General features: G+C 37.2%; 1 protein-coding gene across 21 annotated transcripts in view; it reads right to left on the bottom strand.

The window, feature by feature from the left end:
* SPATS2L (spermatogenesis associated serine rich 2 like) overlaps positions 1–26,253 on the bottom strand; it is a 171,651-nt gene that overhangs the window by 38,136 nt on the left and 107,262 nt on the right. For 11 of the 21 annotated variants that reach the window (XM_035305244.3, XM_035305247.3, XM_003733208.6 and 8 more), the window contains 3 exons: positions 22,769–22,818; positions 19,741–19,987; positions 63–269 (listed from right to left, as the gene is read on the bottom strand). In XM_035305244.3, coding sequence (XP_035161135.2) covers positions 63–269; positions 19,741–19,987; positions 22,769–22,818 — 504 coding nt within the window. The remainder of the gene's footprint in view (positions 1–62; positions 270–19,740; positions 19,988–22,768; positions 22,819–26,253) is intronic. The other 10 variants (XM_035305245.3, XM_078328082.1, XM_078328081.1 and 7 more) reach the window with 1 other exon arrangement.

Below are 26,253 nucleotides of genomic sequence, written 5' to 3'. Positions count from 1 at the left end.
TCTGGCACTTTTCTGTATGTGCAAAATATGTTGAATCATTTGTGCAAAAGAAATCACTTTACCTCTTTTCTTTGCCAACTCATCTGGCTTTATTTCAAGATGAGCTGCAGGGGCATTGGACTTAACAGGAGATGTTTTTGCCTTAGGCTTGCTTGGGTTACAAGGCTGCTCAGCTGACCACTGTAGGCCATCTGACCTCTCTGCTGTTCCATGTATAGGTTTGGGGTTCCCATCTAAGGATAGTTTCTGTTGCAGTAGTCTGTTGCCTTCTGTAAGAAAACACCAAATAATGACTGTGAAGTGATAAACTAAAGACACTTATGATAAAGTGATGGAGGATGCCAAGATTTCTCTTTTTGTTTACATGTTGGCAATAATGCCTTTCATTGCAAACAGCCAAGAAACTGTTTAAAAAGAAGCCCCAGAAGATTAGAGGATGTACTAGAAAAGCCTTGTATTTTGAGTAGGAAGACCTGGGCATGTTTTGGATCTGGTAATTACTTGCAGAGTGACCCTGGGCATCTCTGAGCCTTAGTTTCCATGTCCATAACTATCCAGGAAGGTTATTAAGAGGCTTATAGGAGATGAGCAGGGCCTTTTCCTTCCTGCAATTCCAGTAAAGGCTATGAGTCTTTAAGTACAATTTCATATTGAGGCTATAAAAATATAGCCCTCCTATCTCCAAGTGCTACATTAATGTCTTGTGATATTTTATTCTGAATTAATAAAGGCAGAAGAGTGACTGGAGAGAGAGCAAAAATGCAGTGACAACAGGTACTATAATCATTGCATCTAATTTATGAAGGGCTTAAATCAGAAAACATCATCATCATATCTCAACTATATTTAATATCTAGGGAGTCAGATTCTCTCTGGAGCTTTAATAGATATGGCAATAAATTAGCAGGATGTTGCTTTTGGCATCTTTTAAAGGTAGGTTCCTATTTAGTTATTGCTGGAGTGAATTAAATGGCACATTAGTGGCTTGAAAAGGAAATGTATCACACTTAACATCTTACTACCAGAGAGAGCTTTGGGTGTGAGAAAGAGGAAGCCGGTATGCTTTTGAAGGCCATGTTCTTGTAGAAAGCTTGAAGGGTGCAGTTTGAATCTGGGGGAACCAAGTTCTGGTATTCCCTATGTCCTGGATGACCTTGTGGGAATGCCTTCACTTCTCTGGCTGACTGGACTGCACTCAGACAGAACACAGTTATCTTTGTGAAACCCAGCCTTTTCAGATAGTCACCTTTGCCCCACTTCTCTCTACTCCCATGTTGCCTTGCTTTACTTAAAACCATAGTATTACGGTTATGTTTTAACACAAGCCTTTCCGTATCTGCCCCTCACCCCTGCCTCGTAGAGGCTGCGATCTTCCCAAAGGCTAATGCTGAGACCAATTCTTTTTTGAAGTCCTAGTACTTGTGTCTGGCTCAATGGCTTTCTGTAGAATTATGATTGAATTACAGTACATTTGAAACAATTTCATGGAAAAAATAAAAAATAATGAACATCTTACCTGACATAGTCATAAACATTACAGAGACTACACTTAAAAAAACACAAAGGAATATGATCTAGGTCCTAGACAATTTGATTTTAGACATTTGTCCATTCATGATCAATATAATTAGATTTCAGTTGAATCTATCATTCACAACTTACACATCAAGAAAGCACAACATCCTTTTTATGAGCTGAATGATGGATACCCTTAAAAATTTACTCGCAGTACACAATAAAATGTTCAGCAAAGGTAGTAAATGAAGTAAGTAAGGACTGAAAACAGCATTTCCTTCAGTAATAAAACAGATTCAAATGGTAGTATGCAATTGTATTCTTAGTTATATTAAAGTAGAACTTCACTATAAGGCACTGGCTGTCAAACTCCAGTGTGAAATGAGTTTCACAATTATTAATAATGACAACAAATATTAATAATGCCAACATTTGCTCAGCTTCTGGTGAGGGCCTTAGGTAGCTTACAATCATGGCAGAAGATGACTTGGTACATATTACATATGCAAGTTCCCAAACACCATTTCTAGAGATTCCAATTCAGCTGTAGGCCTAGGCTTCTCATCCCCAGCTGATTCTATTGGAGTGGAGATGGGTGGTACCAGCCACCCTGAGAACTCTACTGTAAAAGATATAAAACTAATTTTAAGTTGGGTCTATAAACATTTGTGTTAAAACAATGATTATGTCCAAGCTGGTTCCAAGTCACTACCTTTCTAAATCCCAGCTGTGACTTTGCATTGCTGTAAAGGAATACTTGAGCCTGGGTAATTTTTTTTAAAAAAAGACGTTTATTTGGTTCATCTTGCCAAGCATAATGCCAACATCTGCTTAGCTTCTGGTAAGGGCATCAGGAAGCTTACAATCACGGCAGAAGATGAAGGGGAGCCAGCATATGGTGAGAATGGGAGCAAGAGAGTGAGGGGAGAGGTGCCACATGCTTTTAAACAACCAGATCTCACATGAAGTAACTGAGCAAGAACTTGCTTATCATCAAGGAAATGGTAAACCATTCATGAGGGATCTGCCCCCATGATCCAATCACCTCCCACCAGGCCCTACCTCTGACATTGGGAATCAGATTTCAACATGAGATCTGGAGGGGACAAACATTCAAACCATTTCAAATTTAAAACACAGATCTTTGTGTATAGTGTCATAAAGAGATCATATACCTGAAAATAATGGGATTTATATTATAGCTTAATGGAAACAATGACCTTAGAACAGAGGGGAAAAAATTATTGAAATAAAATGCAGAAGAATTTTAAATGGAAGCCAAGCATGCAAATGAGCATGGGCTCATTGGCCTACTAGAGCTAAAAACATCTTCTTTGTGTATCAGAGAACTAATATGTGGTCTACTGGTTCATTTCAACATTCATCCAACAAATATTAATTGAGAAATGTGAGTAGCATTGAGAAATGTGAGTAGCAATATTTTTTTTAGGTTCTGAAAAGCTCTCTCATTACTAGTGGAATCATTGAACATTAAAATTTTCAAGACCACTTGTACATATTTGCATACTGGCTGTACAGATCTGTCTTCAAATATAGTAAAACTATGGGACTCTTGCAGATGAAAACTGGTAGAGCGTTATAGAGCATAAGAGAAAGTCATTGGATATGGTGACTTTCCTCTAACATTATAGGCCAGAAATACCATCAGCTCTCCATCTATCTGGAGTCCACTTGTAAACTTCAACAGGTTGTAGCTCAATGGGGGCTGATTCATACCTAAACCTCCACTGTCCAGTAAGATAGCCACTAGCCATGTGGCTATTAAACACTGGAAATGTGGCTTGTCCAAATTGAGATGTGCTGTAAGTGTAACATATATGTGGCAATTTGAAAATTTAGTACAAAATTAAAAATTTAAAATATTTCTTTAATAACTTAAAAACATTGACTACATGTTGAAATGCTATTTTTGATACATTAAGTTAAATATAATATATTATCCAATTAATTAACCTGTTAACACTTTAAATGTGGCTACAGAAAATATAAATTATATATATAGCTTGAGTTAAATTTCTATTGGATAAACACTAATAGGACACACAAGGAGCATGAGATTGTTGATCTACAGTGCGTAATCACTACTAGTTTATAGTCTAAAAGAGGATACTTCTTTTAGTGAAGCCTTAAAATATCCTCTGCAATTTCTGCATGAGAAAGGTGGTGACAGTGAGCTATGTCTTGTTCATCATTACTGTATATACTTGGTATCTCGTAGGTACATAATAAACACTGAATCAGCGTTACTTCAGTACTATGAATGCCTATGGCCCTTCCAGTTGTAGGGAGCCTAGTTTGATATGAGTCTCTGGCTGTGTCTTTATCTAATATTCATCAAATACTTGAACCATAGTAGCCATATCTTAGAAAGAAAAGTTATCTCTGGAAACACTCCATCTGCCTAGATTTCAATAAAATTTGTATACATTTTAATTTAATCCTTGTCCATGTATCTAAAAATGGCTTCTAGAAGTTTGTGTCTTTGAATTTAACTATTAATTGAGCCTTCCTTTTATTAAAAACACTTATCAAATCCCAACATAAATGATATATAATGTCCTAAGTATTATGGTTAGTTTCTGATTCAAGGCCTCGACAGACACATATAGGGAGTGCACGATGTATCAACTCTGGTTTATTAATAGGCAATAAATCAGAAATAGACATCTGATCTTAATAACTAGTATGTACAATGTGAAAAAATTTCAAATCCCAAATGTTGGTTGCTAGAGTTTAGGAATACAAGTGCTTTTCAATATACTGAACTTGTATCTAGCAACCTGGCTAATTTCCTCATTCGTTCTGGCAGCTTTATTTATTTATTTTGGTAGATTTCCTAAGATTTTCTTTCTATATACACAATGATGACATTGGTAATAAAGTCTAACTTCTTTCCCAATCATTCCTTGCTTTATTTTCTTATTAATTCTAACTACAAAGCAGAATGAGCATCCTTGCATTGTTCTAGGTCTTAGGGAAATTGCATTCAGTATTTTATTAAGTATTACATAGCTGTAGAGTTTCCATGTATTTATTAGACTCAAGAAGTTCCCGTGTATTACTACTTTGCTGACAGTTTTTGTCAAGTGACTTTTATTTTACACATTGAGACAATAATATCATTGTTCTCCTTTATTTTATTAATTAATAATATTATGTTGATTGGTTTTCAATGTTAAACAAAAGTTCAGTTCCTGAGATTAACCACACATACTTGGTCATGGTGTATTATCCTTTTATATATTGTTTACTTCATTTGTAATGTTTTGTTGAGAATTTTTGTTCTGTATTCATTAACAATATTGTTCTGTAATTTTCTTTTCTTGTAATAACTTTGTCAGGTTTTGATATGAGTTATGCTGGCCTCATAAAATGAGTTGGGAAGTATTCTCTTCTTCCTATTTTCTGAAACTGTTTAAGGTTGCAATTGTATTTCTTCCTCAAATATTCATGAGAATTTACCAATGAAGTCAACTCGACCTGGAAATTTTAATTATGAATTTCTTTGCTAGGCATGGGGTTATTTGGATTTTCTATTTCTTCTTGTGTGTTTTGGTAAGTTGTGTCTTTTAAGAATTTGTCCATTTCATTTAAGTTTTTGGATTTATTGGCATAAAGTTGTTTATAATACCCTGTTGTTAGCTTTTAAATGAATGAAGAGTCAGGGTTAATTTTATTCCCAATATTGGAAATCGGCTTATTATGTTTTCATTATGATTGAGTTTACAATTTTCCTCATATCTCTTGTGAATTTTTCTTTTTGACTAATGGATTGTTTAGAAGATTGATTAATTTTTAAACATTTGGGGATTTTCTAGTTATCTTATTGCTATTGTTAATTCAATTCTACTGTGTTCAGTCACCATACTCTTAAGATGGTGTTTTAAAATCTGAAACTTATTTTATGGTCGAGCAACTGGCCTACTTTAATGTAAATGCTATATCCTCTTGAAATTGTTGGGTGTGTTGTCCTATAAATATCAGTTGGCTCAAGTTGGTTGATGGTATTGTTCAAATCGTCTATGATCTTACTGAGTTTTTAATCTATATGTTCTATCAGTTGCTAAGAACATGATATTAAAATCTACAACTGTGTGGATTTGGATTTGTCTCTTTCTTTAGTTCTATATATTGCTGCTTCATGGATCTGAAATCATTAGATGCATATACATTTACAAGTGTTATGTCTTTTTGATCAGTCAAACAGCATATTACTATAAAAAGACACTTGGATATGTCGCTTGTTGTTTTTCATCAAATTCGGATAAACTGTGTCGTTATTCCTTCATAGCTTCCTCCTTCCCCACCCCCAATTTTCTCTTTGCTCTCCTTCTGCAACTCCAATTACACCTATGTGAGACTGCCTGATACTGTGCCTTAAGCCACTGAGGCTCTAGCTTTGTTTTATTCTTTTACTTTTTTTCTCTCTGTTCTTCAGTTTGCATAATTTTTTTTGACTTGTCTTTAAGTTAACTCATCCTTTCTTCTTAATTGTCTGAACTGCTACCAAGCACATCTGATGATTTAAATTTTCTTTCTCTTCATCCATTATATCTATCTTTTTTTCTGTAAAATTCTTAATATATTTTTAATTAGCAATCTTTGTCTGCTAATTCCAACTTTTGTCTTGTCAATGGGTCTGTTTCTAATGACTAACCTTTCTCTTCATTATAGGTCACATTTTTCTGCTCTTTCCCATGTCTAGTAATTTTTAAAATTGGGCATTGACCATTTTGGATGATGCACTGAGAAACTCTAGCTCTTCTTTTCTTTTAAAGAGTTTTGACTTTTGTTCTAATAGGTGATTAAAGTACTTGCAGATCACTGTCCACTCTCTTCCTCCCTTTTTGCCTTGAGGATAAATGTTAGGCAGCTAAAAGAACAAGCTGGGGGATGGAAGAGACAGTAAGAGGATAGTGGACTGTTCCTTAAAATACTTCCATTTAATTCCTCTCTTTATACTTCTCTTCTTGAGTTTGCCTTCCATCCAATGTGCTGTCTCTGAGCCCAGGGCTCCCCTAGGGTTCTGATTCTACAGGTCAATCATCTTCCTCCTCGCCAAAGCTCCTCCCTCTGTATTCTATGCTGCAGCATCTGATTCATCAATAAAGCCCCTTCCATCTACTTCCCTTCTTGTAGAAACTGACGCCCCTTTTTCATTTTTTTCAGTATTGTGGATTTCTACATTTCAAAATTTCTTTACTATAATTTAAGGAAATTTGTTATGAAGACAATAAAAATTCATGCCTTTCTTTTCCTTGAAAAGTTCTTGATATGCTTTGTCAAATTACTTTTCAGTCAAGTTGTACCATTTACACTCAGTTGCGGCACCTGCAATTAATTGTTCTCATATTTAACTCTTGCCGACACTGAAAACTATCAGCTTTCTGGTTACTAACTCTTAGTATCAACTTACATATTTTACTTGTCCTTCATTTGATTTATTTTATACATTAAATGAATTGTGGTGGTTGTTTTTGTTAGCAGTGCCAAAGAAAACAAGCCCTCCTCTTGGGGAAAATATATGAACTTAGATTCAAAAAGTTTTCATTATGTATGTATAGCTATGTATGTATTCAAATTTGAAAGTTTCTGAAAAACCTGTTTTCCTCTTTAGTTTTTACTTTTTAGTGAAAGTTTAATGTACTTATAAGTAGACTGAAGAAAGAATTCAAATCTAACTTTAAGAATTCAAGTCTAACTTTAAGGAATGTATTAAACATAATATTTTCTAAAATTAGTTTAACCCTTTGAGTTAATATGGTTTCATCGTCTCCTATACACAGGTGATTGCAGCAAAGCACATCATCTGATCTGAGTATGTATTGTAAAATAATTCTATTTGGAAAAAAATTGATAAAGTATAACCTTGTTGTTGTAAAATTATGTCTAAAATTGCTAACATCTATGCTACTTAAAGCATGTTATCATTCTTTAAAAAGTACTTATGTGAATATAATGGTGTTTTATGAGACCTGATACCTGATAATATAATTGGTGGTTCTTTGGTAATTGATCTTTGTGTTCCTGAATATTTACAAAAAAGAAATATAAATGGAAATTAAACTTCTTAAAAAGTTCCATCCCCCTACTAATCAGTTTTACAAGTAAAAACAATGAGATTAGTATGACCTTTCTGGATGGTAATATATTAATAACTTAACAACGATTCATACCCTTTGAACCCAGTAATTCTACTTCTAAGAATATATGCTAAGGAAATAATCATGGTTGTTCACACAAATCTATATACAAGAGATGTTCACTATAATATTGTTTATAAAACCAAATACTGGAGGCTCATGCCTATAATCCCAGCACTTTGGGAGGCTGAGGTGAGCAGATCACCTGAGGTCAGGCATTCGAGCCCAGCCTGAACAACACGGCAAAACCTCATCTCTACTAAAAATACAAAAATTAGCTGGACATGGTAGCAGGCGCTTGTAACCCCAGCTACCTGGAAGGCTGAGGCACAAGAATTACTTGAACCTGGGAGGCAGAGGTTGTGGTGAGCCAAGATCATGTCACTGTCCTCCAGCCTGTCTAAAAAAAAAAAGAAAAGAAAAAAGAAAAAAAAACCAATTCATATGGACAATAGTTTGGGAATAATTAAAAGAAATATGGCACATGGCATATTCATATAAATACAATGCAGATATTTAAATCATGTTTTTAAAGAACATTTAATGATATTATATAATGTTCATAATCTTACGTTAAGTAAAAAGCAGAATACAAAGGTTCACATGCTGTTTAATATGATTTTTAATAATCTACATATCTGTGCATTTAAAAATTCTGAAATTAAATTTAACAGTGGTTGTTTCTGGGAGGTAGGATAGTTTCATTTTTTTGCCTCAAAACTTACTGAATTTTCAAATTTTCTCAATTAGTATAAAGCCTTTTTAAACCCAGAAACACAAAATCCATGATTACCTTCAAAACGCAACATAGCAACTTACAAAAATTTAATTAACCTATACTCCTTCAGATGTATTTATCATTAATATCCAACAGAAATCATGAGAAAAGATTGTGTGAGTGTCCATTATTGCTCCAGGCCCCAGAAATACAATGGTAATGAAAGATAGATGTGGTCTCTGTCTTTACAGAACTTGCAGTTTAATAGGAAGATGTATAAATCAAACCACCATACAAGCAAATGAAAAATTGCAACTGTGGTGTCAGGAAAGAAAAGCACATAGTGTTCTGAAATCCGTACTGGCATATTTGACCTGGGGATATCAAGAAAGAATTCCCCAAGGAAGTAACACCTAAGCTGAGATTTAAATAATCTCATCTGAAATCACATGAGATAACTAGTTGAAAAGGGCAGGAAATTGTATTTCAAGCAATGACTACATTTGTAGGGAAGAAAGCATTGTGCACCAGTTATCAAGTTATAGTGTCTCTTGGCTCCAGATCTGCTCTTCTTGCCCTAATTTGTGATATCAGAGCTGGACCTTGTAAACAATTCTTTTCTGCCAGCTAGCAGAATGTTAACTTTGGTATCAGCAGATGGCAATACAGTGACTCTGCAAGGCTATAAGAACAGAAGTATACCTTTCTTCAGGGTTCTGGACCTCAATTATTATTATTGTTAATTATTATTCACAGGAACTCAGCAGCCATGCAGAGGAGCTCCAACTACATCCTCATGCCATGTTCCTTTCCCCATCTCCCACCACTATCAGTGGCTTTGAGCAGCTCCAATTGATCTACACCCTCTGGCAATGGCAGCCTCAACTCAGTCCATGCCCTTTGGCAAGTTTCTTCACCGCTGCAAGGCTGCCTGTTCCTCTGGTAGCCACACACCTTCTCTGATCAGGTCAGAATCTCAGTCTTGGCTTGGGGGCCTTCCCAGTACTTAGTTCCTTTACTGTCTGATTCTCCTCAGTGTAGATAGAGTAATTGCTCTCATGCTACATGTGGACACCTTGTGGTCCTCATTTATACCCTCTAGTAGTTAGTAACCTCCTACTGTTTTAGTTAACAATGCTTTACATTACATGTCTCCTATTCAAATAATCAGTATGGTTCCTATCTTCTGACTTGATCTTGACTGATACTCAGGGCCAGTATGAGGGCTAAAGTAGAAAGGGCAAGAAGGGATGTGCCAGGCAAAGAGGCTGGAGTGGGACACAGAGGCCAGATTATGCTGGGCTTGTAGGCCAGGGTAAGTCTTCTGGTCTTTATCATAAGAGGTCAGATTGTGTTTTGAAAAGATTACAGGATAGAGAATGATTTACAGAGGAACAAGGGTAAGTGCCAGGAGATTAATGAGTGGAGTACTGCTGCAGTGCAGGCAAGTGAGGATGGTAGATTTGGTGTGAAGGCAGGGGAAGAGGGTGAGCAATGAATGAATTCTAGAAATACATAGAAATGAAAACCAACAGGAAATGGGAATAGATTGGAAATGGGGAGTGAGAAAGAGAGAGATGTCGTGACTGATGACTAGATTTCTGGCTTGCACAACTGGATAGTTGATGCACTAGGATCAGGAACACTAAAAGACAGCCATGACTGGTAAGGGAGCTCACGAGTTTGTTTTGAGCATGCTGTTGAAGGGCTTTGAAACAGCCAAGTGAAAATGTCAAAGAAGAGTCTGGAGATTAGAGTGTAGCCTGAACTAGGAAGATGAGTTTGAGTGCCATCTTACATAATTAAACCTAGAGTATGGCTGAAATAATCTAAAGAGAGTGTGTAGCTTTATATCATCAAGGAGATATGAGATCAAGATATGAGACCTAAGATCAAGCCCTGAGGAGCTGCAGCAATTTAACAGCAAGGTAAAGAAGAATGACCTCCAAAGGAAACAGAGAGGAAGCAATAAAGACAGTGGGACACAATCAGGAGAGTGTCATGCCACAGAAACCACAGGGAAAGGATAGAGCTCTTAAGAATACAGTGGTCAACAATGCTGAATACTGCTGAAAAAAAGAAATTTTAAATGGCGGCTAGATTCAATAACATGGAGGCCATTGCTAAACTTACCTAGCACAGTTTACCTAGAGCAGTTTATTTGGAGAGATGAGGCTAAAAGCCCTAACAATGAGGTGATGAAAGAGAGGGAAGTGAAGAATGGAGACAGGGAGTTAAGGTAACTCTGAAGATGTTACCGAATACTGGTCTAGTGATGAAGCCTCAAGAAAACTCCTTTTTCTTTTTTGGAGATTTGCTCTTGTTGCGCAGGCTGGAGTGCAATGGCGCAATCTTGGCTCACCGCAACCTCTGCCTCCTGGGTTCAAGTGATTCTGCCTCAGTCTCCTGAGTAGCTAAGATTGCAGTCATGTACTACCATGCCCAGCTAATTATGTATTTTTAGTAGAAATGGTGTTTCTCCATGTTGGTCAGTCTGCTATCAAACTCCCGACTTTGGTTGATCTGCCTGCCTTGGCTTCCCAAAGTTCTGGGATTATAGGCAGGAACCATAGCGTACGGCCTTCCTGTTTTTTTTTTTTTTTTTTTTTTTTTTTTTTGAGACAGGGTTTTGTTCTTTCACCCAGGATGAAGTGCGGCAGTGTGATCATGGCTCACTGCAGCCTCGATCCCCAGCTCAAGTGTTCCTGCCACCTCGGCCTCCCGGGTAGCTGGGACTACAGGCGTTTGCTATCATGCTCAGCTAATTTTTGTAATTTTTTGTAGAGATGAGGTTTGCCATGTTTCCCAGGCTAAGAAAACTGTTCTCTCATAATTATACACTATGATTTGCATGTTTCATCATTCTTCTATCTTTACATGACAGGGTAATTAACAGAAATTCGGGGGAAACAATTAACTTTGGAATAGAGACCAAAACAGACAAGTTTATGCAGCAGACACAAAGTCAGTTCTGCCTTTTCATGTCTTTATCAAATACAGATAGACTTTATTATTTCATTCAAATCCTATGAAGCTTGATCAGCTCAGAGGGCTTAAAGGTGGTAACTTTTCAACTGGAATAACATCTTTAGTTTTATTTACATTCACTGTCTTTACAAGATCTCATATGTCACTAATACCTTCATAGATTTAATATATATGTATATTATTATATATAATAATATATAAATAAATATGAAAAGGTAATAAAGCCAATGGACTAAGTTGTCAATAACACAAAGTAGGCCAAATAACTTGATTTTTTCCACTGTCTTATTTCTTTGTAAAACAGATTTAATTCTTACTGCATTAAAAAATTTTTTTTAATTTTTAATTTTTGTGGGCACATAGTAGGTTTATATATTTATGGGGTGCTTGAGATATTCTGATATGGGTATACAATGCATAATAATCACATCAGAGGAAATGGAGTTTCCATCTTATTGCATTTTAATAGAAACATTTACATCTTTGTTCAAAAATATCTAAAAAAATATTTTTTGAAAGCCTTTTGATCTTTGTAAGCAGTACATTCCACTTATTAAGTCTGTTTGTAACTGAAATCACCATAACAAGACATGGGTGGGAAGTTATAAAGGTATCAGCTATTCAGAGGTGAAGAGTTTTATGTTTTTGCTGTACAGTTGCAGCGAAAATTCTTTTTGAATGAGAAAGAGAAGAGAGCGGGCTTTGGGTTTCACTCTGCCCAGGTGACAGAAAAATACCTAAGAGGTTTTATGTTTCCTGTGCCCTCGTGTCACTACATCCTGCGTCTACGTCTGTCTCTTTCTGCTTTATCATATATAGAGAAAGGAAGCAGGATACCGAGTTACATGAAGCTGAGGTTGAGGCTGAGAAAAACACCACTATCAATGGGAATTAATATCACGTATTTAGATGCTAAAATAATAATTAAAGAGGAGTGAGAACAGTAATTATGCGCTTTAAAATATAAACTTTATTTTTATTTATTATTTTTTGAGGCAGGGTCTCGCTTTGTTATGCAGGCTGGAGTGCAGTGGTGCAATCATGGCTCACTGCAGCCTTGACCTTCTGGGCTTGAGTGATCTTCTCACCTCAGCTCTGCAAGTAGCTGGGACTATAGGCAAGGACCACCACGCCCCACTAATTTTTACATTTCTTTTTTAATAGAACCAGCTCTCACAATGTTGCCCAGTCTAGTCTTGAACTCCTGGCCTCAAGTGATCCTCTCACCTTGATCTCCCAAAGTGCTGGGATTACAGGCATGAGTCACTGTGCCTGACCAAAATATAAACTTCAAAAATGCATGTTCATATGACAGTACTTAACATCAGCTATATAGATACAGATATATAGAGAGTATTAGAGCTATAATAAAAAAATAGTAAAAACCTATGGTTATAATTCTACAGGGGCTTCAGGTAAAATACTTAATAAAAGTTTAAATAAAACACTGGTTATGCAAACCTATAACTTGGCATGAGAAAGCCTGAATTGAAGCACTGGGATCTTAGCTTCAATGTCTCCCGACACATCACGGCAGGATCTTCTATGAAATCACTGCACACGCATACTCCCCAGCTGCCCTTCTAGATGCTGCCTTTATAACATTTAGTACAGTCTAGAATTACATTGGTAACTTAGTTGTATTCTGGTTTATTATCCATTGCTTCTCCCCATCCCCTCCACCTTAAAGAACATAAACTTCCCAAGAGCAAAACGTTTGTTGTCTTGTTCGCTTCCTGTAAAAGAATTCCTGACACATGCTGGATGCTTAAAAATATTTGCTCAAAGGATAAATGAATGATAAGAGGGTCTACCCTGTTCCAGATGCTGAGTTAATCACTTTATGTATCTCGTTTACTGCTCACCATAATCTTGCAAAGTGGAGGAATATTCTGTATTTTGCAGATAAGGAAAGTGAGATGCAGAGTGGTTAACCTATTCAGGGTCACACGCCTCATAAGTAACGAGGCCAAGATTTGAAACCAAACATGTCTAATGCTAAAGCCCTGGTTCTTAGCTGTGATATCATATTGCTTCCATTTGAGAGCTGGCACTGCTGAAATCCTAGAATATACACATTTGACTTTTACTATTAAAGTTCTAAGCTGGCTGCTTTCTTTTTGCTGATCTTTGCTAATCCTCTGGTCCAATGTAGGGCTTAGTGAAGCAGGGGAGGTAATCTTGAGGCCAGGACCAACAGCAACATAAAAAAATCTACTTGAACAACCTGTGGCAAACCTCCTAACATAATAATACTGTGAAATGGTGGTGGGGTGTTTTTGTTGTTGTTCGTTACAGGAAGCACAAATGAGGGGGAGCACCTGACATTCTAAAGGCACAGGATCCTTTCTCTGACATTTGGTTCAGTTCACTTGAGGATGAGAAAGCAGCTCCGTGCAGGTGCTGTGCCCTAACGCAGAATCTCCATTGCAAAGGTAAAAACGCAGGGCTGTTCCTGCTCTGCAGTACAGGACAGGCTGTACAGTCCGGCTCAGGTAGGTCAGCAACCATGGCATGGAGCTTTTTGTTCCAAGGAACAGGAATGGAAGACTTGGCTTCCCAGGATGCTTTACATGAAGAGGCAACATAAAGGACGGCTGCTGGGTCAGCAAGAGGAATGCAAGAAAGGGAAAGCCCTGCCCCAGAGTTTATCTCTGGGAAGCTGCTGATGGCCCACAGTCCTGCTCATTTCCTATTCAATGGGAACTGTGTCCAGTGGGGGAAAGAAAGGACTCTGAATTTCTATTTTGGCCTAAGTGAAGACAAGTAAATGCTAGAAATTTTAGCTTATGAGACTCAAAAAAATATATAGGGCAGGAGGAACATTTAGCAAAATTAGACCATAAGGTCACAATGTGCTTTAGATATTTAGATAGAGTCTTTGAAAAAAGTATTATTCTTGGCACTTTTAGTAAAATATATGTATTTTACTAAAATATATATAAATATATAAAATATATATTAAAAATAATATATATTTTTTCACTAAAAGTAAATAAATATTTAGTAAAATATATACATATATATGTGTATACATATATATTTTTTGAGAAAAGAATTTGCCCTGTAGCCCAGGCTACAGTACAGTGGCACAATCATAGCTCACTGCAGCCCCAAACTCCTCAGCTCAAAGGATTTTCCCACCTCAACCTCCCAAGTAGCTGGGACTACAGGCATGAGCCACCATACCCAGCTACTTTTTTTTTTTTTTTTAAACAGATGAGATCTAGCTATGCTCCCCAGGCTGGTCTTGAACTCCTAGCCTCAAGTGATCTTCCCGCCTCAGCCACTGAAAGTGCTGGGATTACAGCTGTGAGCCCCTGCACCCGCTTGCTATACTCTTTTGCCTGACTTTGTATTTGAGCCCAGGATGATTTTGATTGGATTATATAAAAGATCCAATTTGAGCTGTTATTAAAAATTCTGAGATACAGAAAAAACTACTCTCAGGCTTAAAACATACCCCTAAACTTCTAAGCTATCTGCTGACACACAGCATTGTCCCACTTGACAGTGCTATATTTACAGCCTGAAATGATGATGCTTTTGGTGGTGATTTTTCATGTAGGAAGTCACACTAACACCCCTGAGCCACCTGCATATATCTTAAAGCTAACTTTTCCCCTACCAAAAAAATGATTCTGTTTAAGACTTTAAAAAAGAGAGATCCTGAATGTCAAGGTGTTATAAAAAGATAAAACATGCATCCCACATGTTCACAGCCTCCTGCCCAGTGGGGCATTCAGGGCAGCCTTTGTTGAGCTAGTTCCATTATTGGAGGGCTTGATAAATGATCCACTATAGTAGCTTGGAGATTTCTTTTAGGATTATGCTGTGAAGTCACTCAAGTACAGAATATCATTATATGGCTTTGTTATTGTGACTTTTTTCTAACTTTTCAATTACACATTTTTTTAGGAGTTAGGGAGCCCATGGTTTTAGCAGTAACTCTCCACTACATAATAAAATTACATGGATTTGAGTCAGCCTTTTGCAAACTGCAGAGAGTTCAAGAGGGTTATCCTCTCACCTTCTCAACCAGGAGTCTTAGTTTCTTCAGTTATAAAGTGGGGAGCCAGGATTAAAGCTTCCCTCTTATCCTTTCTAGTTCCAAACATTCTACTCAAAATGGGGTGCAAAGCGTCTACAGTCTAACACTCATCTGTGAACTACCTGTTAGAGCTCTCGCAATTGCCAGTAGATTGAGCAAGCATTTTAAAGCCATTAGATAGTTTTGGCATCAACTTTCTGATGAACCTTCATAATTCTGGGGCAGGAAAATCTAACTACAATAGTCCTTCCTTATTCACAGTTTCAGTAACCCACAGTCAACTGCAGCCCAAACATAGTAAACAGAAAATTCCAGAAATAAACAACTCATTAAGTTGTTAGTTTCATACTGTTCTGAGTAGTGTGATGAAATCTTGTACCATCTCACTCTGTCCCACCCAGGATATGATCTTGCCTTCGTCCACAGTATCCATGCCATACACGATACCTGCCCACTCATCACTTTACTGGCTATCTTGGTGATCAGATTGAGTGTTATCGTATCTCATCACACAGGCATTTTATCATTTCACATCAGCACAATAAGGATGCTTATAGTGCAATAAGATATTTTGAGAGAGAGAGAGCAAGAAAGAGACCAGTATATTGCTATAATTGTTCTATTTATTATTGGTTATTTTTAATCTTTTACTGTGCCTAATGCATATATATATATATATTTTTTTTTTTTTTTCTCTCTTTCTCTCTCTTTTTTTTTTTTTTTTTTTTTGAGACAGGGTCTCATTCTGTTTCCCAGGCTGGAGTACAGTGGCACGATCTCAGCTCACTTCAACCTCTGCCTCCCAGGTTCAAGCAATTCTCCTGCCTCAGCCTCCCAAGTAACTGGGATTACAGGCACTTGCTACCATGCCCGGCTACTTTTTGTATTTTTAGTAGAGAAAGGGTTTCACGATGGTGGTTAGGCTGGCCTCTAACTCCTAACTTTGTGATCTGCCCACCTTGGCCTCCCAAAGTTCTAGGATTACAGGCATGAGCCACTGTGCCCAGCCTAATTAATAAATTAAATTTTAGCACAGTATAGTATAGTACAGTATAGGAAAAAAACAGTGTACATTATTTCAGGCATTCACTAGGGGTCCTGGAACCTATCTTCCAAGGATAAGGGCAGATTACTGTAGCTAAAAATTCATTTAAAAATTTACAATAATAAGTGGGCTGCTAATGAAGTTAAGGGCAAAGAAGGAGAATTTGCATCCTTTTGCAAGAACATCTACTAACCTTCCATTACCATAATTTCTTCTTCTTTTTTTTTTTTTTTTTTGGAGGGGTCTCACTCTGCCACCCAGGCTGGAGTGCAGTGGCATGATTACAGTTCACTGCAGCCTCAACCTCCTGGGCTCAGGTGATCCTCCCACCTTAGCCTCCTGGGTAGCAGGGACTACAGACGTGAACCACCAGGACCAGCTAATTTTTGTATTATTTGTAGAGATGGGGTTTCGCCATGTGGCCCAGGCTGGTCTTGGATTTCTGGGCTTAAGCAATCCTCCTGCCTCAGCCTCCCAAAGTGCTGGGATGACAAGTGTGAGCTATCACACCTGCCTCATTTATTCTTTAAGAGAAAAATTTATTGCAGAGATATTTGTAATTAATCAGTGACATTAACAAGTAATACTAACACACCTCAGTGCCTTCTTACAAAACAGAAGGGAGAATGGGATCACTCTTCGTGCAAAAAAGGATTCTTTACGGAAAGTTTCACGTTAGGGTTTCCAAAAGCCCCCTTGTACCCACTCCCCTGGTGGGTACTTAACTTTCAAGGTGGCTGTCCACTGGGAAGGAAAGCACTTCTACATCGAATTTGCTTTAATGTCTTACACTTCATAGAGTTACTGATATTGTTTTATGAAGAAGGTATAAATTATAAGTAAATGAAAATGTATACATGCTAAGCTTTTAGTCTATGATTGATATAAAAATGGCAACTTGAGTAATTAGATTTTGAAAGTAATTCATGTGAAAGCAGTAATAACTAAAGTTGGGAATCTGCCACTCGATTATTTAATTTCTTTCTCTTGCTCTGACTATAAATCAAAATAGTCTCAAAATTGCAGGCAGTGAAAACTGAATTAAAAAATTCCTGGAGAATTCAGATTCAAAATAAAATAGGTTATTTTTGTTGTTGTCATCGTTTGGTTTTAGGAAACCATCATGAAGTAAATAAGGATGATATGAATTTCAGGACTATTAGTGGAGTTGTTAGGAAATGTGTTTCTGGAAGAATATTTGTGCTTTGTGAACAATTTAAGAACTTACTAGTGCATTATGGAGCATGCCAATGCCTTCTCACTGCCACCCTGATTTGGTTCATGTCACCATTTGATTTTCTGTTTGCACTTCTATCTTTTCTGCTAGACTGAAATTTTCTTAGGCATGGATGTGTCTTACTCATCTTTGGTTTGTCAGAGGCTAGCACTGTGTCACATTCAGCAGTCCGTCAGGGCACTCAGTAAAGTTCTCCTTACTTCTCTCTAACCTCCAAGCCCTTTTTACCACCTCAGTTCTCTTGTTCCTTTAATATCCAGTGCTCCCAGGAAATCTCCCAGGATCACTGAGTTAGATGCAGCACCTCTCTTCCCTAAACCTTAAACTCACCAGAGGACCTATAGCCTTCTCTTCAAGGATATCAGAATGTGATTCCATCAGGGCATAGACCATATCACATCTTTTTCTGAATCTACTGTGGCATCTAGCAGAGTGCTTTGAATACAAGGAGAGTTTAAAAAGGCACCCGGTTCAATAAACTCAGAATTTTATAACTAGAAGGACTTTGAGGGTCAACTAGTGTAGTGGTTCTCATCAAGGGATCTACCACCTTTTAGGAGGCATTTTGAAAAACTGAGGGGGCATTTTTAAAAGTTAGCAAAATGATTGTGTGTTGGGGGTGGGGTTGGGGGGCAGGATGCTAGATGACTTGCTATCCTGGGAATGTCCTACACAACAAAGAATTGTCCTGTGTCCTGAACTTTCTCATGTTCTCCTGGACATTCATGATTATTTACAAATATATATAATTATGTGAGTCTAGACAGTTTTGCTATGGATTTCCAACATTTGCTTGGATTTCCAGGATTCAACTATTACATAAATTAAAGGAAGATGGTACTTTATGATGTTTAGAACTTGACTAAGAATTTTTCACCAAGTGGAAAACCACATCAGCAGTCATGATATTAGAGATGACACCCATTACCTGAAGTCAGACTGCATTTGCAGCAGGTGCATTCACAGAGAGTCCGTGTTACATACAAATATACTTATTGAGCTCTTACTGTACATGTCAAATCTAAAAAAAACAGTGTCCACAATATCCAACTGACTACTGCCTTACTTCATTTAATTGCAAAGTGATTCATTATAAGTGGGTGTGAAAATCTGGCCTATTTATTGAGCTTTCTATTTTAATACTTCCTGAATTTCTTATATTTTTATTTACTGAAAATCTGTTTCTAGGTAGGTTATATTATGCATGAATTTTATTTTAAGATTTGTTCTAAAAACAGGGCATTGGGTCAGATAGTATTGAGAAGCACTGATCTAGTAGATTCCAATACAGTTTCCTTATTTTTCAGAAAGGAAATGGGACCCTAGAGAAGAAATGAGGCACCCAAAGTCAAATAGTAGATTAGGAAGTGGTCTTTTAAAGATGAATAAATTTATAGTTATAGTACAAATAATTAATGTTCCAGATTCTAACACCCTGGAAGATTATGTTCTGTCACATCATATAAAAAATACTAGCAGTTCAAATAATTTGGTCTGCCCTTTAAAAAGGAAAACATTTAATAACATTTCTTTTCGTCATTAATTATTCCTTCACTACTCCAGGTGAATTCTAGCAAAAGTATCTATATAGAATATTTCTTTAAACTAGAATTTCCATTTCAAAAAACCATCTGACAGGCCAGGCATGATGGCTCACGCCTGTAATCCCAGCACTTTGGGAGTCCAAGGCAGGACCACTTGAGTCCAGGAATTCAAGGCTGAAGCTGCAGTGAGCCATGATCACACTACAGCACTCCAGCCTAAAAAAAAAAAAAAAAGAAGAAAGAAAGAAAAAAAGAGAGAGAAAAAAATCCTCTGACTTGATGTACTGCTAGATTGAGCATTTATTCTCTGCCCTGTTAATTCCTCTTCACCCCCTATCCTGGCTTCCAGAAGGCTGAATCGTACACACTGCAGAAAAACAACCTTCTATTTTCAACAGAATCAACCCAATGAGCTCCCTTTGTGCTCTTTTCATCTATGTCTTCCTAAGCTAAGCAATTTTACTTAAGCATTACTGACCTGTGACCCCACGAAGTGCCTTTGAAGGTTCCTCAAGTATTGAGATCTTTTTCTCACGAGGGTTAAGGGCTGGTTTCTCGTTGGTAGAATCCATGGAGGAGCTGTCCTTCTCACAGCCATTCATGGGCCCATTTTGAATCTGCGGTGGCAGTGGCTGCAGGGACCCTGCCTCAGGCCTCTCCACTTTGTCTTTAGCATCTTTGTTGCATTGATGCTGCTTGGACTTGCTTCTTTTTCTTTTATTGTTCTAGAATGAGAAACAAATGAGAAAGTAATATTCAGTTCAGACTCTTGAAATATAAGGTGAATCTCAGAGATGAAAATTAGATACATTATCTTTTTTGGTTCTTGGCTCTTCTAATAGACTGGATGAAGAATATTTACACCTTTATTAACCACCCAAATTAATTTAAATATCTTCTTTCTTACAGTAAGTTGTATAAACTTTCACCTTATAAACACAATAAACATGAAAGTTCCAATAAAAGGAAGAAAAAACCAAGAGGAATGGCTTAAATAGCTGCTTAAATATTTGAGCAACTTGAGGCTCTATAATAAAATCTTGTGATAACCGTCCTGAAAAAACTTGATTTCAGTTATCCTGCCACTGGGGAGTAGCTTTCATCTCAAAGTGGTGAATGCTGGGGAGGCAAGGAGCATACTAAGGTTCATATCTGCTGGGGAGTAGGAGAGGTAAAGGGGAGAACTGCTAGGGAAAAGGCAGGCAATTTCTTGTAAAATGAGGGCACAGAAGGTAGGTTGTTAATGTCCAGGTTGGGTCTCTGAAACAGAAACTAATCAACTCGGAGATTCCTGGAATTGCTGCCATTGTCTAGGAAGTCTCAGGTAGCCACAGGATCCATAAGCATCCCCATCTTTTTTTTTTTTTAACAAGGTCTCACTCTGGCTCTGTCACCCAGGCTGGAATGCAGTGGCATGATCACAGCTCACTGCAGCTTCAACCTCCTGAACGTAAGGGATCCTCGCACCTCAGCCTCCTGAGTAGCTGTTACTAAGGCATGCACCACCACATGCAGCATTTAAAAAAAAATTTTTTTGTAGATACAGGGTCTCCCTATATTGCTCAGGCTGGTCTCCAACTTCTGGGCTCAAGTGATTCTCCTACCTCTGCCTCCCAAAGTGCTGGGATTGTAGGCATGAGCTACCTGCCCTGCCATCCTCATGATTATTTCACCTGGAGCAGACAACAGCTTCAAGGTAATGGCAAACTGACATAAGTCCCCCTTTTTTGGTGCAAAAGCCCCTAGACCTCTCGGCTGCTAGCTGAACAGCATTACAAGGCTTCATTTAATTTACTTTGAAATAGCACTACCCTGAATTTTATACAACTGAAATTTTTTAGATATCCAATATTACAGGAGTCTAAAATGTAGAGTTTTACTATATCTCTCCTAAAATGCCCTAATGGTGAATACATAAGAATATCAAGAAAATTAAGATGTTGTTCCTAATTATGTTGTATGCTTGACTTGATGTTGTTTTGTACCCAGTTGATATTCAACGTGCTTAACAAGCAGTATGGTACCAGCGCCGGCCAATCGGAACAGACACCTGACTCATAAGGAAGACCCTGTCCCACCTCCTGAATGAGTGAGTACCAGCTGAACATAGCCTGTCTTCATTCCTCAACACATTTAGAAAAGAAGTAAAAAGTAACTGTTTCCTCTTCTCAATTCTCCTCCTTGCTCTCTTTTCCTTTGGAACCACAATCATGCCCTGGTAAGTGCTCTCCTAGGTGAGAGGTGTGTCCCAGGTTGAAATATAGGCCAGTGGCACTTATTCCCCCCAAATACCCGCAGTAGCTTCTGGCTCTTAAGCCTCACATCTACTCGGCTGGGAGACCATTTTCCTTTTCAACCTCTAGGAGGGAGACTCAGTAATGAGTTGGGTCTGCAGCTGCTGTCTGCTCTTTTTTTCACTTCAGAAAAATCTAATACCCGAACCATACTTTTGAAATTTTTCCATGTAAGTCTTAAATACTGCCTTTCAATCACTTGCAAATCATGTTCAACTCACACAGAGACCTGGGAAGCTATGATTAAAGATAAGCAGAGATTGTCAAAGATGCTGGCATACAAAGGTTAAAAAAAAAATCTCATAATTTTCCTATTCTACATGACACTAGGAGGAGAAAAAACAGGAAAGGATGATTCCTGTAATTTCAGTAATCTTCGGGTTTTATGAAAGTAATACTGTGTTATTGTTTGTTCAGAATCTGCTTTGCAGGCCTGTGATCTTCCCCCATGGGAAGCAATAGACTGGCATACTATATCCTGGGAAAACCAAAATACAGGCCTTGCTGTGCCATAGCAGGAATGAGTGGAACAGTTACCTTGAAAGGAGCGGCACAGTTTTGCGAGTGTGTATGCACAGACACAGCTCAGGAGCTCCCAGAAATCCCAGGCCCTTTGTGACTCCACAAGAAAGCAAACCAATTTGAATGGGACACAGTAAAATCCCCTTCCCTTTGTTCTCAAAGAGTAGTACACCAGTGTTCAAGAAGGCCCCTTACTTACTACGGTTCTAAGGCATTTTCTTTTCTTCTTCTTTCATTAATGATCTACCTTAGAATTCAGCCAAAAAAGCATCTCAGAGCAGCCTTGGACAGATTCTTTCAGGTGGAAAAACATGTGAAAATATATTCAGAGTTTTTCAAGTATCTTTAAAACACTCCTTAATATTTTTTTTTGTGCTACAGGATATGTTCAGGCAAGTTAATGTTTTGAATCCTTTGAATTCTCCAGCTGGGCTGCCCTTTATACTTAAAAAAGAAAACAACTCTGGGACTTCTAAGCACACCTGGTCAGGTTAAAAACACTGAGCAGAAAACAAAGGCATTAGTAGTGAGAGTATCTGGTAATTTACGAGAGTCATGAATTTGGAAGCTTTCTGGGTGTATATTAACATATTTGAAAGAAGCATAAAATTGGCAGCCTTGTTAAAATGATAACAACCATGAAGGATTTGATTGAAGATGTTACCAATTTACAATCAATATTAATCTTACCTTCTTTTTTCCTGTCATATTCCATTCTTTTAGAACTTGAATTGCACTGCCTAGATAAAGACAAAGAATCTTCAACAAATATTCACATCATGAAACACCACACAAAATTCACCTCTGTCTTTCCATCTTGGTAGCAGTTTTTAAATTTTTTTGCTTTTTCATTTGTTTTGATACATCCTGTCTTAATAAAAATGCCAGTTTCATCCTTTATTTCCCAGATTTTCACTTAATTTACTGTATGATCTTGGTTTTATCAAAATATTAAGCCTCACTACATGAAGCTTACTTTTTTATCATTATATTATCTTAGGGAAAATGAAATATATCTTGAGAATTTTCCAGCAGCTTGTTGCCATAGGTAGAATTAAAATTATTCTGTTCGATATATGAGTAAAAATACCTATAATCTTCTGAACCAAATATGGGATTCTGAGTATTATTAACAATGTGAATCACAGCTTCCTGTTTAGCCATTTCTTCACTTTTTCCTTCCCTACTCATATGTTCACATCTGGCATGGGGATGAGGAAGACATATTATAATATTAGTTTCTCTAGAGTTAGCATGGATAGAGATGGGAGGTAGTCTTTACAGGGCTTCTACCTTGAAACCAAAAAAAGTTCATTATGTGAAAAGTTGGGCCCCAGGTTCTGTCCATCCCATTTACACATATAGGTAGAACTGTACTGACTCAGAGAAGATACCTAATTATATTAAATTATATATAAATTAAATGCCTAATTAAATTACAAGACATTAAAAAATATTTTATTGCTGGCCAGCTGCAATCCATGTTTCTGCATAGTCTAACAAAGTTCATTCATTCATTCCAATTGTGCTGAAGGTAGGTTCAATAACAAATTATTGGTAATGAGGACACCAGTTGTTTTCAGATAAATAGGCATAGCATTTCTAAAAGAGGATAGCTCTTTTAAATGTGTTCTTTTAACAATTTTAAGCATTTTCATACAATCTAAATATACTAATAGATCTCTACAAGGAGTATGTTGGCTAAACAAAGATAAATTTCAGGCTGGTCTTTATAATAAATTTCAAATTAGTAGGGTCCCAATTATTGAGTCTACTGTCACTGTTAGATAAGCAGAAGGCCATATGGCTCTGACTAATGTTCAGACAGGCTAATTATTCCAATCTATTTAAGGTTTCCAATTCAATGACCCTCTTAGACTTGTCTGAGTTGCAAGCACTTGAAATAATAAGTCTGCACCTAAGAGTAAGCTATATTTCAGATTTTTTATTAACTGGGTGATCTTTCTCTAATTTGTCCAGAGAATTAATGTTTCACAGCATTTTCCTTTTGCAGATATTTAGAAAGTCCCTTTCATTAGGTTTCTTGGTAAGTCTTGGTTAATAATAATTAGAGCAGTTATTACAGCTATGCTTCAGTTTTCTAAATAAAACTAAAATTTAAAAATGCTAAATTCAATTCATTTTAATCAGCAAATGGTGGTGAGTTGCTTACTGCTTTCACAACTGCCATATTTAATTAGTCCTCTAATTTTCAGGTTTTGATATACATTCTCATTGTAATTTGGACAATGAGCTTTAAAGACTAATTCTGAAGAAGAAATACCCATAGTTACAGAAGATTTTGAAACTGTTATTATTAAATTTTAATTATCCTGAAACTGCTTGGAGTTTTTCAGCCACTCATATTGCTTTCTGTATGCCTCATAAATGACTCCTAATAAATATTTTTGACTCTCAGTCTTTTTTTATTTTTTTTTTGAGACAGAATCTTGCACTATTGCCTAGGCTGGAGTGCAGTGGTGCAAACATGGCTCACTGTAGCCTCGACTTCCCAGGTTCACCTGGTCCTCCTGCCTGTAGCTGGGACTACAGGCATGTGCCACCACTCTAGGCTAATTAAAAAAAAAAAAAACTGTAGAGACAGTATCTCATCATGTTGTCCAGGCTGGTCTCAAACTCCTGGCAATCCTTCTGCCTTGACCTCCCAAAGTGCTGGGGTTACAGGCATGAGCCACCTGCCTGGCACCCAGTGGTTTTAAAACAAGTTTTCCTACTGCTCCTCAACCAAAACGACTTCCCATGAGGCTTCTCAGCAATCAATCAGTTTTATTAATGAGATCTCAACACTGAGAAGGTGAAAATTTCAAGAAGGACAAGCAAGGTGCTCTGTTTAAATACAAACAGATTTGATGGCAGTCCATCAGTTACTGCATCTCATCAAGATCACTCAGCAATAAAAACTTTCATGATAGGGAATATGGTGGGCCTCAGTCCAAGCAGGGGTAGGGAAGAATGGGGAAAATAGCCTTTTTCCTTTCCTAAAGCTTTTTTTTCCATGCCAGTGATGTTCACAAGTAAAACCTGAGAAGAGAAAGTATCTGACCCAGGATGTGCTTATTTCCCAATATGTTTTGAGACAAACTGCACCTAATGCTGCAAAGTCAGATTAGTATTGTATTCTCTACTATTTGCTTCTTGTGAATAAAAATTATATATCTGTTAGTATATGAACCAGGGAAAAACAGTGAGGAAAGTTATGCACTATGGATTTGCTTATAGGTCTACTGAATGATAATCATTTGCTAATTCAATTAGGACCTTGCACCTTGACTGCTGATATCAGAATCAAGCAGAATGGGAGCATATTGCTTGGTTGCAAGACCTTGCCCTGAAATGCAATTATACTTTTAGAAACTCAAGAAGGTTACTCTACTCCTAGGAAAATAAGTAAATCAAACTGTCCTTGACAAACCGTAAATAGGATACAACTGAGAAATGTGCTGGCAGGTCTTCCTTGACCTTATTTGACAGATTATGTGTAGCTTGCCCATATTTACAAAACAGAAACTAATACCTGAACAGAAGACACACGGTAACTAAGAATAAGCCAGAGATCTTTGTTCAAAACTGGAACTTGTTTAATTTGATTAGGAGAGGAGAATTTCCCCATCATTTACGGAAATCTAAAGCATTATGTTGTAACTTTATAGGATAAACATATTTCTGAGACTTTAGATTTTGTAACATCTCTGGCAATGGACTATCTAAACAACAATTTCTTTTAAATAAAGCAAAAATATTTTAGAGGTGGATAAGATAAACTGATATTGCCATTAATTTGGCAATCTAAAAATCATAAACTAAAGACATTAAAGAATAAACCAGTCCTCTTAGACTACATAAGCATCAAGTTTAATAATTCCTATCATAAAGCCAAGTAGAATTAAGCTGGTTGGAGAAGCTTTCCAGATAAGGACCAAAATGCATTATCCTCCATTCATAAGAATGACATCACATAAAGAACACATTTCTTTATTTCTTTAACTATTGAGACAGGGTCTTACTCTGTCATCCAGGCTGGAGTACAGTGGCATGATCTTGGCTCACTGCAACCTCTGCCTCCTGGGCTCAAGCCATCTTCCCACTTCAGCCTCTGAGACATGCACTACCATGCCTGGCTAATTTTTTTTTTTTTATAGAGACAGGGTTTCACC

The sequence above is a fragment of the Callithrix jacchus genome, chromosome 6, assembly GCF_049354715.1.
Source record: "Callithrix jacchus isolate 240 chromosome 6, calJac240_pri, whole genome shotgun sequence".
NCBI lineage: Eukaryota > Metazoa > Chordata > Mammalia > Primates > Cebidae > Callithrix > Callithrix jacchus.
The sequence above is the reverse complement of the archived record's forward strand: the minus strand, read 5'-3'. Positions and strand labels throughout refer to the sequence as shown.